The sequence below is a fragment of the Enhydra lutris genome, unplaced genomic scaffold, assembly GCF_002288905.1.
Source record: "Enhydra lutris kenyoni isolate GAN:26980312 unplaced genomic scaffold, ASM228890v2 scaffoldscaffold5, whole genome shotgun sequence".
Classification (NCBI taxonomy): Eukaryota; Metazoa; Chordata; class Mammalia; order Carnivora; family Mustelidae; genus Enhydra; species Enhydra lutris.
Genome location: NW_019154089.1, coordinates 11,665,639 through 11,681,434, shown reverse-complemented (window position 1 = coordinate 11,681,434; position 15,796 = coordinate 11,665,639). Strand labels below are relative to the sequence as shown.

General features: G+C 36.0%; 1 protein-coding gene across 2 annotated transcripts in view; it reads left to right on the top strand.

Annotated features, from left to right (window-relative positions):
• Positions 1-15,796, top strand: part of LOC111140904 (solute carrier family 12 member 2) — a 107,057-nt gene that overhangs the window by 21,622 nt on the left and 69,639 nt on the right. For both annotated transcript variants that reach the window (XM_022493158.1, XM_022493159.1), the window contains exons 2-4: positions 7,598-7,717; positions 9,023-9,098; positions 9,402-9,497. In XM_022493158.1, coding sequence (XP_022348866.1) covers positions 7,598-7,717; positions 9,023-9,098; positions 9,402-9,497 — 292 coding nt within the window. The remainder of the gene's footprint in view (positions 1-7,597; positions 7,718-9,022; positions 9,099-9,401; positions 9,498-15,796) is intronic.

Sequence of the window (15,796 nt, the reverse complement as noted above, 5' to 3'; positions counted from 1 at the left end):
AGTTATTGTCACAGAAAGGCAGTGACTTGAGATAAGGTATTATTGAAAAGGACCCTAACTTTTTTTGAATGAGTTAAGCATTTAATTTACTAGCGACTACTTTGATATAGTGGAAAATGCCCCACATTTAAGGTAGATGACTTGCCTTTCATCTCTAGCCTTTAGTATAAAAATAACAAGTCTAGGGACACCTGGGTGGCTCAGTTGGTTAAGCAGCTGCCTTCGGCTCAGGTCATGATCCCAGCATCCTGGGATCGAGTTCCACATGGGGCTCCTTGCTCAGCGGGGAGCCTGCTTCTCCCTCTGCCTCTGCCTGCCACTCTGTCTGCCTGTGCTCATGCTCTCTCTCTCTCTCACAAATAAATAAATAAAATCTTTAAAAAAAAAAAAATAACAAGTCTAGGAGGGCTGGAAGTTACCTATTAGGGTGATTGATAAAACTGATGAATGAATATTTTTTATATAAATGAGTAGAAGGATGTGATTATGATTTATGCCCAGAAGTGGCTTTTTGTAAATGTAGAGTCTTCAAATAACAGAAGAATGTTAAGTGGTACTTTGGACTTTTTAATATATTAAATACAGTTAAGGGATTGGAACACTTCTCTTTTGTAGCGTGTCCATATTTGAGCATCCTTAAGTCTTCCTGGAAATAGTATTTTGGCAGCCTTAGGCCTAAAGAGACATTGTTGCAGCTTTGCTTAGTTCTTTAAAATATGAATAAAACGGGCGCCTGGGTGGCTCAGTGGGTTACTTTACCTCTGCCTTTACTTTAGCTCAGGTCATGATCTCAGGGTCCTGGGATCGAGCCCCGCATCAGGCTCTCTGCTTGGTGGAGAGCCTGCTTCCCCCTCTCTCTGCCTGCTTCTCTGCCTACTTGTGATCTCTCTCTCTCTCTGTCAGATAAATAAATAAAATATTTAAAATAAAATATGAATAAAACAAAATAAAATAGCAAACATTATCTTTTGCCCATTGTGACCTGAAATTGTTGAGCAAAGACACTTTTACCAGGTGTTTACCAGTTTAACTATAAAAATTAAATTCCTATTGAAATGAATAGATAGGTAAAAAAAAAAAAAAAACACTGCTAGAAATGTGTTTTATTAGTACTTAACTGTATTCAGAGGTTGCGCTACAGTCTTGATGTTTCTCTGCCCAATAATAAACACTTTTTCAACTTACTATGCAAAAAAACATGTTCAGAACTCACTGCACAGTCCTCTTCTGTGACTATTAACATCCTTGTCTGTATAGTTGTAAAGATCTCCTTGCTACATTTTGTTCCAGAAATGAAAATTCTTTGGATTTAGTGACTGGGATGTCCAAAGAAAGAGAAATTACTGACGTTTTAATGTAATGTGAACTAAAGCATTTAACATCGAGAAGCGCATTGATGTGCGTATTTGGGGACTGAGAAGGCTGTACACAGATGACAACTTTGCGCTCCATGTTACAGAGCTAGTTTAAAGCAGTATTAAAGTTTTCAGTGGCAGTTTTTTAAAAATTTGGTTAAGTATATTTTTCCTAAAGCTTGATTTTTGTCCAGTGTTCGGAAAAATCTGGTTTCATCATATGTTGTCTCTAAAAATCTGAAGAGAATTCTTCTGCTGGGGAAGAAACAATAGCTTGATTTCATGAGATTTTTCTTTTTCTTTCTTTTTTACTGAAAAATGAGGAAACTCAGTCAATGTATTACAGGTAGTGTCTTTGGTCAGAATTGAAATATGAGGGGTGCCTGGGTGGCTCAGTGGGTTAAAGCCTCTGCCTTTGGCTCAGGTCATGATCTCAGGGTCCTGGGATCAAGCCCCGCATCGGGCTCTCTGCTCTGCGGGGAGCCTGCTTCCCTCTCTCTCTGCCTGCCGCTCTGCCTACTTGTGATCTCTCTCTGTCAAATAAATAAATAAAATCTTTAACAAAAAAAAAAAAAAAAGAATTGAAATATGACATTTGATATGTAAAAGATAATTTAAATGGGAGAATTAAAAGACAAGTTTAGTTGTTGGATATGGAAGCTGAACAAACATCATAACAGTTTTTAAGACCTCCATTGAGGAATCTAACATACGTTTATGTTATAAAGGATTTTAATAATTAAGCCGTTATTTTTCTTGTCACATTCTTTTTTTGATAGTTAAGTGTTCACCACAACTGATCCAAGAAAGAGAAATCATTTCCTTCTTTTCATTTAGAGGAAAGTTGCTGTGTATAACACACTGACAATTTCATTTTCTCATTTGGTAAGAATTAGAATAGGAAAAAAAAATCCAAGTGGCAACATTAGAATTCACACTCAGGACTCACACTCAAGAGGGTGGTTCTGATCTACAAATGAACAGGCGCCATCGCTTATTACTTAACATATAGATAGTATTTAAGGCTATAGGTTACAGATGGTAAGATTGATTGTAGAAAGAAAATACAAGATGAGCAAAGGAGATGGCTCTGGGACCAAGCGTTCCTGTTTAACTGCTAGGTAGAAGAGGCTCAGAGAAAGTGTGGCATTTCAAGATGTTTCAAGAAAGAGAGAGTAGTGAACAGTATCATATGCCATTTCATAAGTCCAGCGGGACAGAGACTGAAAGATGTACATTAAATTTGGCAGCAGAGAAGTCTTGGGATGTCTTAAAACTATTTTGGTGTTGTGGTGGGGTGAAACCAGGTTTGCAGTCATTAACGTCCTATAATAGTTGAGCAAATTTGGTTGGGCATTTGTTGATGGTAATGGTGTTTTTGTGTGGGGGAGTCATTGTGCAGTAAAAAGTTAACCATGGTTAAAGGACAAAGAATGATGGAGTTGAGGTGGAAATTTGAATGTACAGAGGAGAGAGGAGATTACCCATACTGCAAAAACATTTTTTCTTTACTCTCTGCAAAGAAATAATGGCTGTGGAGACCAGAGTTCCTTTTCATTCCTGTATTTTCTTTCTTTCTTTTTGTAAAGAATTTTTTAAAATGTATTTAAGACACAGAGATAAGAGAGAGAATGTGGGAGAGAGCATGAGCAGGCTCTCCGCTGAGCAGGGAGCTTGATGTGGGACTCCATCCCAGGACCCATGATCTGAGCAGAAGGCAGGTGATTAACCAAATGAGCCTCCCAGGCACCTCCTTATTCTTGTATTTTATATATCCTCAGAAAAATGTTCAACTCTTCATGCTTTCTCTCTGTAAGTTTTTCTTTTCATTCTGTTTCATAGCTTCACCCACTTGCTCTTTATCCCTGGCCACTCTTCTAAGTTCCAGTCATGAATTTTTTAATAGCCTGATAGAAGTCTTCAATTGTCTCATGACTCCTCAAATTCAGCATGTCTAACTAAAATAAGGCTGCCATAATTTATTAGTATATTTCTTTATTTCATTTAGAAATGCCTCCAGTTACTGTGGACCTAACTCTCTGGATCTTCCATTGTTTTCTCAGTCTCTTCCTCACTTCCCCATTCTGTTCATACCCCATCCTTAGTCCCTGCTTGGTAGACTCAGAATCACTGTGCTATTTTTGGAAAAATTTTTCCTCCCAAATAAATCAAAATTAATTTGATTCATTTGGTCCATCTCATTTAATATGGCATTACCAATAAAACTCACTCATGTTGTTATTTTTGACCTTTTATTCATTATGTGAAAAACAGGTAAAAACACAAACTGATCCTTTTTTGAAACTTGTTAGGTAAATTGAAGATGTTATTTATGCAGCTTTGTTTGAGCATAATTTTAGTTCATAATTGTAAATGTGAAATTTTCCGGATTATAAGATTTAAAAAAATTTTTTTGTATGTAGACAAAATACCACACCGTTTCCCTATTTTTCCTGAATTAATGTATTTAAAGGAACACAGTATGTGTGTTATGCTTTGGTTTCCTGTTCTTGCAGGAAGTGAATACAATTTAACCCAATTTTGTTATATATAAATCTGTTGATTGAAATGCAAGTAATAAGTACTTGATTACAATTTTTGAATTGTACTTTAGAGGTTAATAACAAATAGTTTTTTAACTAGAGCTTTTGGAATATGGAGAGGAAGATAAACTTTCATTTTATGTGGACTCGTGTTTATTTTAAAATACTGTTTTCATATGTGCTGGAAAATCTTCATTTTTTGAATACAGTTGTTTGTAGTATAGTGGAAACTTACATAATTATCTCTAGATCTTCAGCTTTGTGGTGAAATTCTGCCCACAGCAAAAATTTTATAATTCCTGCGTGCTTTTGCATTGTTAAAAAAGACACACATTGGAGCGCCTAGGGGGCTCAGTGGGTTAAAGCCTCTGCTTTTGGCTCAGGTCCTGGGGTCGAACCCCGAGTCAGGCTCTCTGCTCAGCAGGGAGCCTGCTCCCCTCCCCCCACCCCCACCTCTCTGCCTATTTGTGATCTCTGTCAAATAAATAAATAAAATCTTAAAAAAAAAAAAAAAGACCCACATTGATACTTAGCCTTAGAAAAGATAGCCTATGATGTATACGCATCTTTAGTAGAGATGGGAAGGAAGAGGTCTTTTCATGCGTATTATAGACATTATATTTTCTTATAATATTTAGAAGATTATATGATATTTTAAACTTTTAAGAAAGATTGATTTATTTGAGAGTGAGAGCAAAGCATGAGCAGGAGAGAGGCTAAGAGAGAGAGAGAAGCACACTCCCCACTGAGCAGTGAGCCTGATGCAGGGCCCCATCTCAGGACCTTGGGATCATGACCTGAGCCCAAGGCAGAGGCTTAACCAACTTGAGACACCCAGGCGCCCCAAGATTATGTAATATTTTAAAGTCTCCATTTACAAATTAAATGCAGAATGCTGCGTATCCTACAGTGAAAACCAAGGAACTTCTCCATACTTTAAAGTTAATTGAATGAACAGGCAAAAATTTTTATTCTGGCTTTATTTTAATAATTGAACTATTGAGTCATCAATGCCTATGAGGAGTCTTTTTTTTTTTTCCCTTTCCATTTGGGATCATCATTGATGTTCTACCATATAGGGCACTTGCAACAGTGGAAGTAAAGCCAAAGTGGAATGATCTGTGATTGAACCATAGAGTTCTCTGGTCACATATTTTCCCCTACATAAACATATTTCTGATAATACAGTTACTGATTTCCATGTTTATATCAGATGCTAAGTGAGGAAGAGGGATGACAGAATACACAGATAAACTGACTCTGAAATGAGGAGTCACACTCTGCAGTCTGATACAAAAGAAGAAAAAAGATGACCAGGAGTAGTCATTTCAAAAATGAGACCCAGCAATTCTACAGCTAAGGGTATTTTCATGATAAACGAAAATATGTCCACACAGAAACTTGTGCACCAGTGTCCATAGAAGGCTATTTCATTGTGACCAGAATGTAGAATAGATTCACATGTTCATCAGTTGGTGCATGGTAAAACAAATGTGTATTCTTACAATGGGTTGTTATTTGGCAATAAAAAGGAGTGAAGGATTAAAACACATTATAGCATGGATGCATCTTGAAAATGTTGGGCGAGGTGCAAGAAGCCATGTACAAAGGCCACACCTTATATGAGTCCATTCTATGTATATGACATGTCAGAGTAGCAAATCCATGGAGACAGAAAGTTGATAAATGATTGCCAGGAGCAGGAGAAAAGGGGAAATGGGAGTGACTAGTGATGGACTTAGAGTTTCTTTTTGAGATGATGAAAATGTTCTAAAATTGGTTGTGATAATTATATAGCTTGATGAATATACTGAAAATCATCGACTTTGCACGTTATTTGGGTGAGTTGTGTGATTATATGAATTAAATCTCAATAAATCTGTTAAAGCATAGCAGGGTGGGATCATTGGGGTAAAGTATAGCAGATAATTTTTGTTATTGGGAGTGGTTCTATATACCATAAGCTTGGGATATTCTTCTTATAGTACAGTAATCATTGATACAGTAGAAAATAGGAAACTGTGTTATCAAGGAAATTACTATAATTTGTGTCCCTTATGATCTGTTTTTAAAGACCTGTCAATTCTCAGGAGTGGTTAACATTAACATTCATCTTTAAGTTCTTAACGATCCTAGGATGACTTGTTTTCCAAGTGTTTCACATAGTTGAAGTTACTGCTGCGTCTTTCAATGCAAACATGAGGATTAGCTGAAAATTTGACTTTTTTCTTGTCATTAAAAAGCCTAGATGAATTAGTTTTCAAAAAATACACTAAAAGAAATTATTGCATCTAACTGGCTGCATTTCTTCTTTGCTGTAAAAATCTATGGATTAGCAGTCGTTTAGCTGTATTAATATGGAATCTAAGCTGATACAGGTTGCTACATACGAAATTAATACTTTAAATGTAATTAAATATGTTTACTTGGCTTACAGATACTGGTCAAGGGAAAGGGGGAAGTTTGGATTCTGATACAGATTTTTCTCTCCAGGAACACAGAACTTGATATACCTCCTTTCTAATAAAAAAAAAAAAAATTATATTGGGGCACCTGGGTGGCTCAGTTGTTAAAGATCTGCCTTTGGCTCGAGTCGTGATCCCAGGGTCCTGGGATCAAGCCCCATATCGGGCTCCTTGCTTGGCAGGAAGCCTGCTTCTCCCTCTCCCACTTCCCCTGCTTCTGTTCCCTCTCTTACTGTGTCCCTCTCTATCAAATAAATAAAATCTTTTAAAAAAATTCATATTGGGAATTCACTAGAGGGTATGCGCCACTGGAAATGGTTTTTAAAAAGTATGGTAGGAAATCTCCATGGTAATTTTCAGGCTTAAATAATAATTGATTTAGTTGGCTTTTCTATTTAAAGAATGATGTTGGAAACACAGCTGTATTTTGTTCCCTGCTCTTGACATATGGATAAGGAAGAACTATGGTGATAGTATCAGGGACATAATTCTAGATATAAAACATTTTCTCTGCCCCAGTACCTCCCTTCACCTCTCGTGACCTGTTTAACACAGTGTTACTGGTTCTTGAGTGTATTGAGTATGAGAGAACCAGGGGGAGTGAGAGGGGAAGGAGAAAGGAGAGAGTGAAAAACTAAAAATACAATGAGACATGAAGTGTTAACACCAGTTTATGTCTGAATCTAAGAAAAATTATGAGGAGAAAAATGAAGAGTACTGAGTGACTGACTGAATGCAGATACAAAATGAGGAAAGGCAGGAGTTAGGAATGAATCTTGGGATCCATGGGAATCCTGCTGTAATGGACTACAGAGGGAGAACTGTTAATTGGTGATAGAGTTTTAAATTGTTAATGTTGAAATTACATTTGTGGGAAGGATGCCAACCAGATACTATAAAGTTGTGGCTGAAGAGACAGATTTGAACTGACTTCTAGTTAAGCCTGTACTTACTTATTTGTTCTCTAGATATCACCACAGTGTAATTAAAATTTGAAATTATTAAACGGGTTTGCTGTCATGATAAGATTTACATTTTTTCAACACCAGTAATTAAGGTTTTCTTTCACTTAATTATTTGTTCATTTTTTAAGTGAAGTATACAGACATCCTTGATTCTTGGAAGTCTGGTATTCTCGTAAATATGATTAAATGTATTTAGTGATATTTGTCTTCATCAGGTGATTTTAAACTTCAGATAATTAGGAATAATTCACATTTCCTTTTCTAACCAGGAACCTTTTGAGGATGGCTTTGCCAATGGGGAAGAAAGTACTCCAACCAGAGATGCTGTGGTCACGTACACTGCGGAAAGTAAAGGAGTTGTGAAGTTTGGCTGGATCAAGGGTGTATTAGTATGTACCTATAGATTGAATTTTAGGGCATTTCTGTTTAGTATAAAATCTTTCTGATGTTCTCATTTCTTAAGAGAGCTCTTCTTTCTCTTTTTATGTGAATGTTATGGAGAACCAGATTAATAATATGTACCTCCTTTTCTTGTGGATATTAAATTCAGTAAAGGAAACAATATATGTATTAACAGAATCATATTATACTTGATTTCCTCCAAATTTTATTTTATTACCTCTCGTAAATCTCACATATTGTCATTTTCAGAAATTAAATAAACTATTAAATTGATGGCAGAATCAGAATTAAGAAATCTGAGCAGGCAGTAAAGCTAAATATTCCTCCTTATTTTTTTAAGAGAAATGTATGAAAATTAACATGGAAAGAATGAAAGAGAAATCGTTTTCTTAAGTGTTGAGGTTACTTCATTAGATAGGTTCAGGTGATTAAGTTCCAGATGTACTTCTGTTTTTCTGTGTTGGAATAGGCACTAAGGAACTGACTGGAAGAGAGTGGTAGACTAACTGACCTCCCATTGGGACGTTGGGAGCACTTAATTTGAGTCATGTTGACATTTAGGGGAGAAGCAAAGGGAAAATCCCAGTTCCAGTAGTAATTTCATTGCTTAATCAATAGAATAAATGTGAAGAAGCTTCAGGTAATACTGTTTGCCTGTGCTTAGATTTTAGTATTTTAGATGACTGTGTTCTGTATATAAGCATAATACGCAAAAGTAAAAATAAATTGGAAACTCTCTCAAATAGTTCAGAGTTTTAAAAGATGTGTGAGGAGTGCCTGGCTGGTACAGTCAAAGGAGTACACAACTCTTGATCTCGGGTTCTGAGCCCCACCCTGGGGATAGAGGTTACTTAAATAAGTAAACTAAAAAAAAAGGTGTGTGAACAATTAGCATTTTGTTTTGATATACTTTATAATACTTAAATCTTCTGAAGAAATGAAAGAAGGATGTTATTAAAAAATAAGCAAAAATTAAACTTAGTTGCATGGATAAATAGGAATAGGAACTATTTCTTTAGGGTTGAAGTGGTAAAATATTTCTTACACCTTGTTTAGTAACTTTTGTTATTTCAGATCTTTGTGATGTTATATTACACTTAAATTATCTCACATTTTAGCTCTCTCATTAAGTTCTTTTAAAAAAATATTACCAAGAGAAGGATAAGAAATTTTAAATGACTTTCTATAGTTTTAAATGGATGTTGTCCTCCTTTTGGCTAGTTTTGCATTTACTGATGTATTATTTTTGATCATTTGCCTTCATCTGGAACTTATTCTCTTTTCTTACCTAGGTACGTTGTATGTTAAACATTTGGGGTGTTATGCTCTTCATTAGATTGTCATGGATTGTGGGTCAAGCTGGAATAGGTAAGCAAAGTTACATACTACTTGATTCATTTGAGAATGAAAAAGCAAAGTAACCATGTGCTCGTCTAGGCTGTGAACCTCATAAAATTCAAACAATTGGCATTATTCTAAGCTATTTTCCTGGTTGTGTCAGAGTGTTGTCTTAATGTTACTTTTTAAAAATTTTTGAGTAGATTTTTCTAAAATGGGATAGAAATAAGGTAATTGTTAAATATAATGTAAACATTGTATACTAATCAGTTCTAGATAAGGCAGGTTGAAATAAATATAAATATTCTCAGTCTCTTTTCTTTTGCCCTAAAGGTCTGTCAGTTGTTGTAATTGTAATGGCCACTGTTGTGACAACTATCACAGGATTGTCTACTTCAGCAATAGCTACTAATGGATTTGTACGTGGAGGTAAATTCAGTCTTTTCACATCATTGTCACCAGATTACTGTTACTCAGTAAACCGAGGTTTACATTTTTAAATTATGTTTAAATTATGTTTATCTTAGAAACAGCATAGGTCGATATAGGTGAGAAGCTTGCTACTAAGCACTTTTCAAACTAGCATATTAGAATGTAAAATTTAATTTTGGCCCATACATGAACATACATGTTTGAAATTACTTAGGATGTTCATTGTATTTGGTAGCAAGAGTGGAGATTCTGACCTGGTTTCTTCCCTGTTGGGCTGTCTCTTACCTCCTTCCTGGTTTTAGCTCTTATATCAGGAGCTTGCATCCTGTATTTGTTTGGTTATACAGGTCTAACCTCATTCCTCTCCCTTTAGGGAAACTTAGAGTTCTTTTCCCATGATTTGACAGCTTGTGTAAGTTAAACCTGGGACTTTGAATCCATACTATCAACTCTAGCTCTCTTCTTTGGGTTTCTGAGGCCTCTTTCATTGGAATCCACAAGATCTGCTTTGTGAGATTTTACCTTCCCAGGGAAAGCACCCAGGAGACTAGAAGAATGGCCTTGGGACGCCTGTGAACAAGAAGAAAAAAATTGCATTTTCCAAATCAAAACTCATCATTTAGATGGAATGAGGATATTCTTGGAGAAAGGAAAGAAAATGGACTTTACCAGCTCCTATACAGTTGTCATAGCAATCAACCAAGAAGAGAATCTGCTTGTATCATCTACCTCACCTGTTTTACAGATCCATATATGACATTAGACATACACAGTTTCTGCCTTGTCTGCACCAGGTATTTAGAGAGGGAACCAGATTGAGCCTTTCATTTGTCTTCATTGTCTTCATATTTTCATATTTCTTATATACTGCTAGATCCAGATCACTATGGCCCTGGGGGAAGCTGGTAGCAATATGACCGTGCTGAGCATGCATGACTCTTGGCTCAACTTCTATGTGTACATGAGTCTAGATGAGCTATATTGGGGTGTAAGATGTGGATATGTCCAAAGAGTTACTCAGACAACACTGAGAGATTCTTTTTGGCTTCTTATGTACTGTACCCCATGCTTCATTTATTTCTGCTACTGCTGGGGAATGGTAAAGAAGAAGTGGATATGGTGGACTAGCAAATTATCAAAGTATTTCTCCTTATCCTCAAGCTTTCCAATCAAGGTCCTAAGCCTCAGTGGGATTAGTGGGGCATGAAGCCACTGGCAGCATAAACCCTACAGATTATTCTCCATGTGAACTCAAACTTAGGGGAAGCATAGATTTTCCTGCATTGTAACTAAAAAGCCACTTCATCTTTCAAAATTACCAGTTTCTGTATGTATTCATAAATACATCTAGCTCAGAGAATTTGAGCACATACTTTGAAACTTTGTTAGAAGGAGTTCATTTTTCACTTGTCAATTGGTGACTTTGGAAACCTGGCTGATTCTTTACTGAATACAAGCAAGTTGTATCATCATCTGCAGTGAAAGCCTTTTGGAGATTTTTTTCAATGACTATAAGCCCCTTCTGTCATCCCTTTATCTGCTTCATGGAACTTGGACAGTCCTAATGAGATTTGTTTTGGTTTCATGACAAAACGGTATTTTCACCATATGATAAAGTTGATAGAGGTCTAAATCTGGCAAGAATATATTACCCTGTAGTCATGATTTAAATTGAAAGTATTGGTGTGACTTTATCATTTTATCCCAAAAGTATGTGTTGCTTGATTCTATATGCAAAAATTGCATATAAGAAATGACCAGCCCGGTAGCAGTGAGCCCCCCTAGTGCCCACGTGATGTATTTTCATTCAGAGGAATACCAGAAGACCTTGGAGAAATAATTGGTTCCAAATCTGGGCAGGAAACTTATTTTAAGAGCCTAGACATTTTTTCACATTGGAAAATAAAGGATGTGTAACAGAGGCTACTAGTTTCAGGTCAGAAGGACCCAGGACCCAATTTGAAGGAGCTAATGCTGACTTAAGTTTGGATAGTTTGAACAGCAATACTACTACTAATAATAACTAGTTCAAATGAAGACCTAATGTATGATAAAATTCTTAAGTTCACAGACAGCACAAAATTTTGTTTTTTACCTTTGAAGAATGCTATGAATGAAAATTGATAAATATGAAGAAACTCATGTTGAATCAAGTTTTTCTGAATGAAAATTTCCTTACCTAAAATCAGTGTAATCAAGAAACTGATGAGTTTTTTTTTTTTTTTTAAGATTTTATTTATTTATTAGAGAGAGAGAGAGAGAGAGGGAATACAAGCCGGGGGAGTGGAAAGGGAGAAGCAGGCTTCCAGCTGAGCACAGAGCCTGATGTGGGGCTCCATCCCGGGACTCTGGGATCATGACTTGAGCCGAAGGCAGACGCTTAACTAGGGAGCCACCCTGGTGCCTGATGGGGTTTTTTTAATTTGATAATTGTTCTACGTAGCAAGAAAAGGAAAGAGAATCAAAATCTTTCAACTTTGTAAGCTCTTTACTCAGTAAAAGCATGTGAAATATTATTTCTCAAGGAACTGAATTGGAATTATATCATGCCTGTAGCTCCAAGAAGCATTTCAGAGAATATACAGAAGAGAGCAACATATTAAGTGACACTATAGCATGATGACAGTAAATTCCAGACTAGGAATCTCTCTGGAACAAGGAATTTTTTTTTTTTTTTTAAGTTCTCTACATACTATGTGACATGCAAACCCACAACCCTGAGATCCAGAGTTGCCCGCTTCACCAACCAAGCTAGCCAGGCACCCCAGGTATCCTTATTTGACAAGATTTTCCAAGGAGAAAGAAAGAGTGGAAGTTATGGTTTAAAACAAACTGTAAGAGACGCACTTTATAGGTGTGGGTTTTTTGCCCTTTGTAACAAAAAACTGCTTTGTCTTTTAGTGGGGTGGGCCCAAGAGTGCCAGGTTTAGATCTCCTCTAGTCCAATTACTGAGGACTTGATTTTTTACTTCTTCTAAAATGGCTACACAGGGAAGAGAGGATAGAGCTAGAAATATCCACAGGTCAGGGTGCCAAAGGCTTAGACTGGAGAAATGGAAGTATACCATGGAAATAGTGACGTCTGGTGATCCATCTGAATTACCCATGAACTGGAGGTTGATTATTAAGGGAATTAATAAGGAAATATTTTACCTAAAGGTTTTGGTTGCTCTGTATAGTAATGTCAATTCAAAGAGCTGCTTTTGAACTTGCCTCATTATCTTGTTAATATAACGAACTATTTTGAGGTAACATTGAACAGTTTATCTTGATTCTTAACTCAATCATAAAATTTAGTTATATTTTGTTAATATTGAATAATATTTATTCTCAATTTATAGGGTATGTTTCTATCTCTTTGGAAGTATGTGAAATACATACTCTTCCTAGCGCTATGTGCTTTTTGCCTTTGGAGAAATTTAATTTTACTGCCAAGTTACCTTAACATTGGCTTTATCAGTACATTTTAGAGATTAAAAAGATAACACTAGAGAAGTGCAGCTGTTTTTTATTATATGAAGTAACTGCCAATTTGTAAACAAATATAATTATGTCCAACTATGAAATCTAGGATAAAAATTATATGGTAACATTCAAGGTTGCTTTAAAAAAAAAAAGAGTCAAAATTTAGAAAATAAAAGATGCATAATTTCAGTCTTGATTAGTTTTTAGTAAAGGTTCTTAGGTGCTAAAAGCTACTAGCAGGTTAGAGAATCATGCCCTCTGTACTTTGCCTGCACAGAATAAGAATAGCAGTGCCAAGTAACTTTAGCAGGTACCTCTCACCTTCATCTTTGTCATAATCCCTGGCCTGACAGACACATAGGTTCTACAGATGACTGTGGCCTGCTGGGAGCCCAGAGCTCTTTACTATTGTGCTCATCTTATCAGGTGTTTCTGAGGCCTGGGTTTTACAGAATTTACTTGGGCCACGTGCAGCAGGTTCTCCAAGAGGGTGCTGGCCAGCAGTCATGTTCACTTAAGATCTGTATTTTCTAGATGCCTCAGACAGGAGTTCTTCCATCCTCAAACAATCTGTGAACATGGTCTCATTTGAGAAATAGGAAATGCTAGTTTTTGAATGGTGTTGTATTGTATGTGTTGAACATTAAGTTGAAAGTTCAGTATACTTTCAAACAAAAATCCAGGTTACATCAAATTCAAACAGGTAGTTCTGAAAATGTAAAATTAATATAAACTTGTCTATTCCATGACTAAGGTGAAATTTCATATTACTTGTATATCAGTCATTCAGCAGATAATTATTGAGCTCTCTGTGACAGGCAGCAGGTTTGTAGCAATGAAAGGGAAGATCCTGTTTTCTTGGAGCTGTGTTCAGATAATAGTGCAATTACTTTTTGAAACCTAACTGCTAGACCTGATACATGAAACATATCTGCTATGCATGACAGTGTAGTCTTGACATACATTATCTATCAGATTTAATGCAACATTGTTGATAGTCATATGTATACTTTGTATGGATGAAGAGAGAAGAAATGAAACAATTATATTCATTTTTTCAACAAATTTACGTCTTATCCAGATTTTACTGGCCAATCTTTTTTTTCTTTTTTAAGATTTTTTTATTTATTTATTTGACAGAGATCACAAGTAGGCAGAGAGGCAGGCAGAGAGGGAGAGAGGAGGAAGCAGACTCCCTGCTGAGCAGAGAGCCCGACGTGGGCCTTGATCCCAGGACCCTGAGATCATGACCTGAGCTGAAGGCAGAGGCTTTAACCCACTGAGCCGCCCAGGTGCCCCTGGCCAATCTTTTTTAAGTGTCTGCATTATGTCAGAATTGTCTTTGTATATTCTTTTTCCTTTCTCTGAAATAATTGAAGACCTCTTCCTTCTCTATATAGATGAAAGTAACATGGGAAGTAATACTAACATTTTTTGAATGGATTGTGACAGAAAGTGCTTTCTATATTGATTGTCAAGTTTTTTGTTTAGTCCGTTACAAACTATTCATTCCTATGATCACCAAGCAAGGACTTGTAACTTAGAATTAAGCTCCATAGTTCTTTTTTTTTACTGAGAATTTCTTTCAAATTATAGCTTTCCAGATCAGTGAAATGTTTGAAGAAGCTGTAATGAGCAGTTCTCTAGCAGTTGTATTTTGAGATTTTATTAGACTTAAGCACAACATTGTTTTCAGTTTAGTAAAACACTACTTATAAACCACAAATAGTTTGAATGTGAATCTGGCAAACAGTTATAAATAATTTTTGACTTGGGTTTTCTCTTTGACTCATTTGGTGGCATTTCAATTTTGCGAGTCTTTGATGATTAAAAATACTTCAACTTCGTTCTGATATTTTCTGCTGCAGAATTAGGGAAGTATGTCCTGACTCTTCAAATTTAACTTATTCGTGTTATCAGTCCTAATGATAATATAGCCCCAGGTCCTAGTCTGAAGGTTTAATGTTGGTTAACACATTTTCTCTACTTGCCTTAATAATGGCAACAGAACAGAGGAAATTTGTGCAGTGTTAAGATGCAAACAGATCATTGTATATGGGTAGACCAGGGTATTAAAATATATTTCCTAGAACAATAATCAACATGGATATTGGATCCATTTGGATCTCTCAGGACTCTGTTGTATTCTCAAAATGGTTCCTTGGAATTTTACGCGAGGTGGCTTTGGATAAATTGTTTAGTAAGTTTACAGAAGTAGGTGGTTTAGTGCTATAAGAATTCTGGTATATTTTCTAATCCTACTAGATGAACTCTGAGCAAAAATTGTTAGTTTACTTTATCATTGATAACTTTATTATGTTTTTGTTATCTTCACCTTTTGAGGGTTTTTTTCCTCAATAACCTTTATTTTACACAATTTCCACAGATACTGCAAAATACACAGATGTTTCATATTATGTACACTGATCATTTCTCCGTGGGAGATAAAGGATGTCTGTCGTAAACTTCTCATTTTCCCCTGTTTCTTGGGTAACAACTTTTTGAAGCTTTTTATTAGTTAGAAATTTTGAATTTTTTTTTTTTTTAGTGTAGTTGACCCACAGTGTTACCATTAGTTTCAGATCTACAACTTAATGATTTAACAAGTTGATACATTAGGCTGTGTTCACAAGTGTAGCTACCATCCATCCCATTACATTGCTATTACAATATCATTGACTATATTCCTTAGGCTGTGCCTCCTTTTATTTCATTTGTTTATTCTTTCCATACCTGGAAGCCTGTATCTCCTTCTCCCCTTTACCCACTTTTCCTACTCTCCTCCCTTTTGGCAATCATCAGCTTGTTCCCTGTATTTATAGGTCTGATTC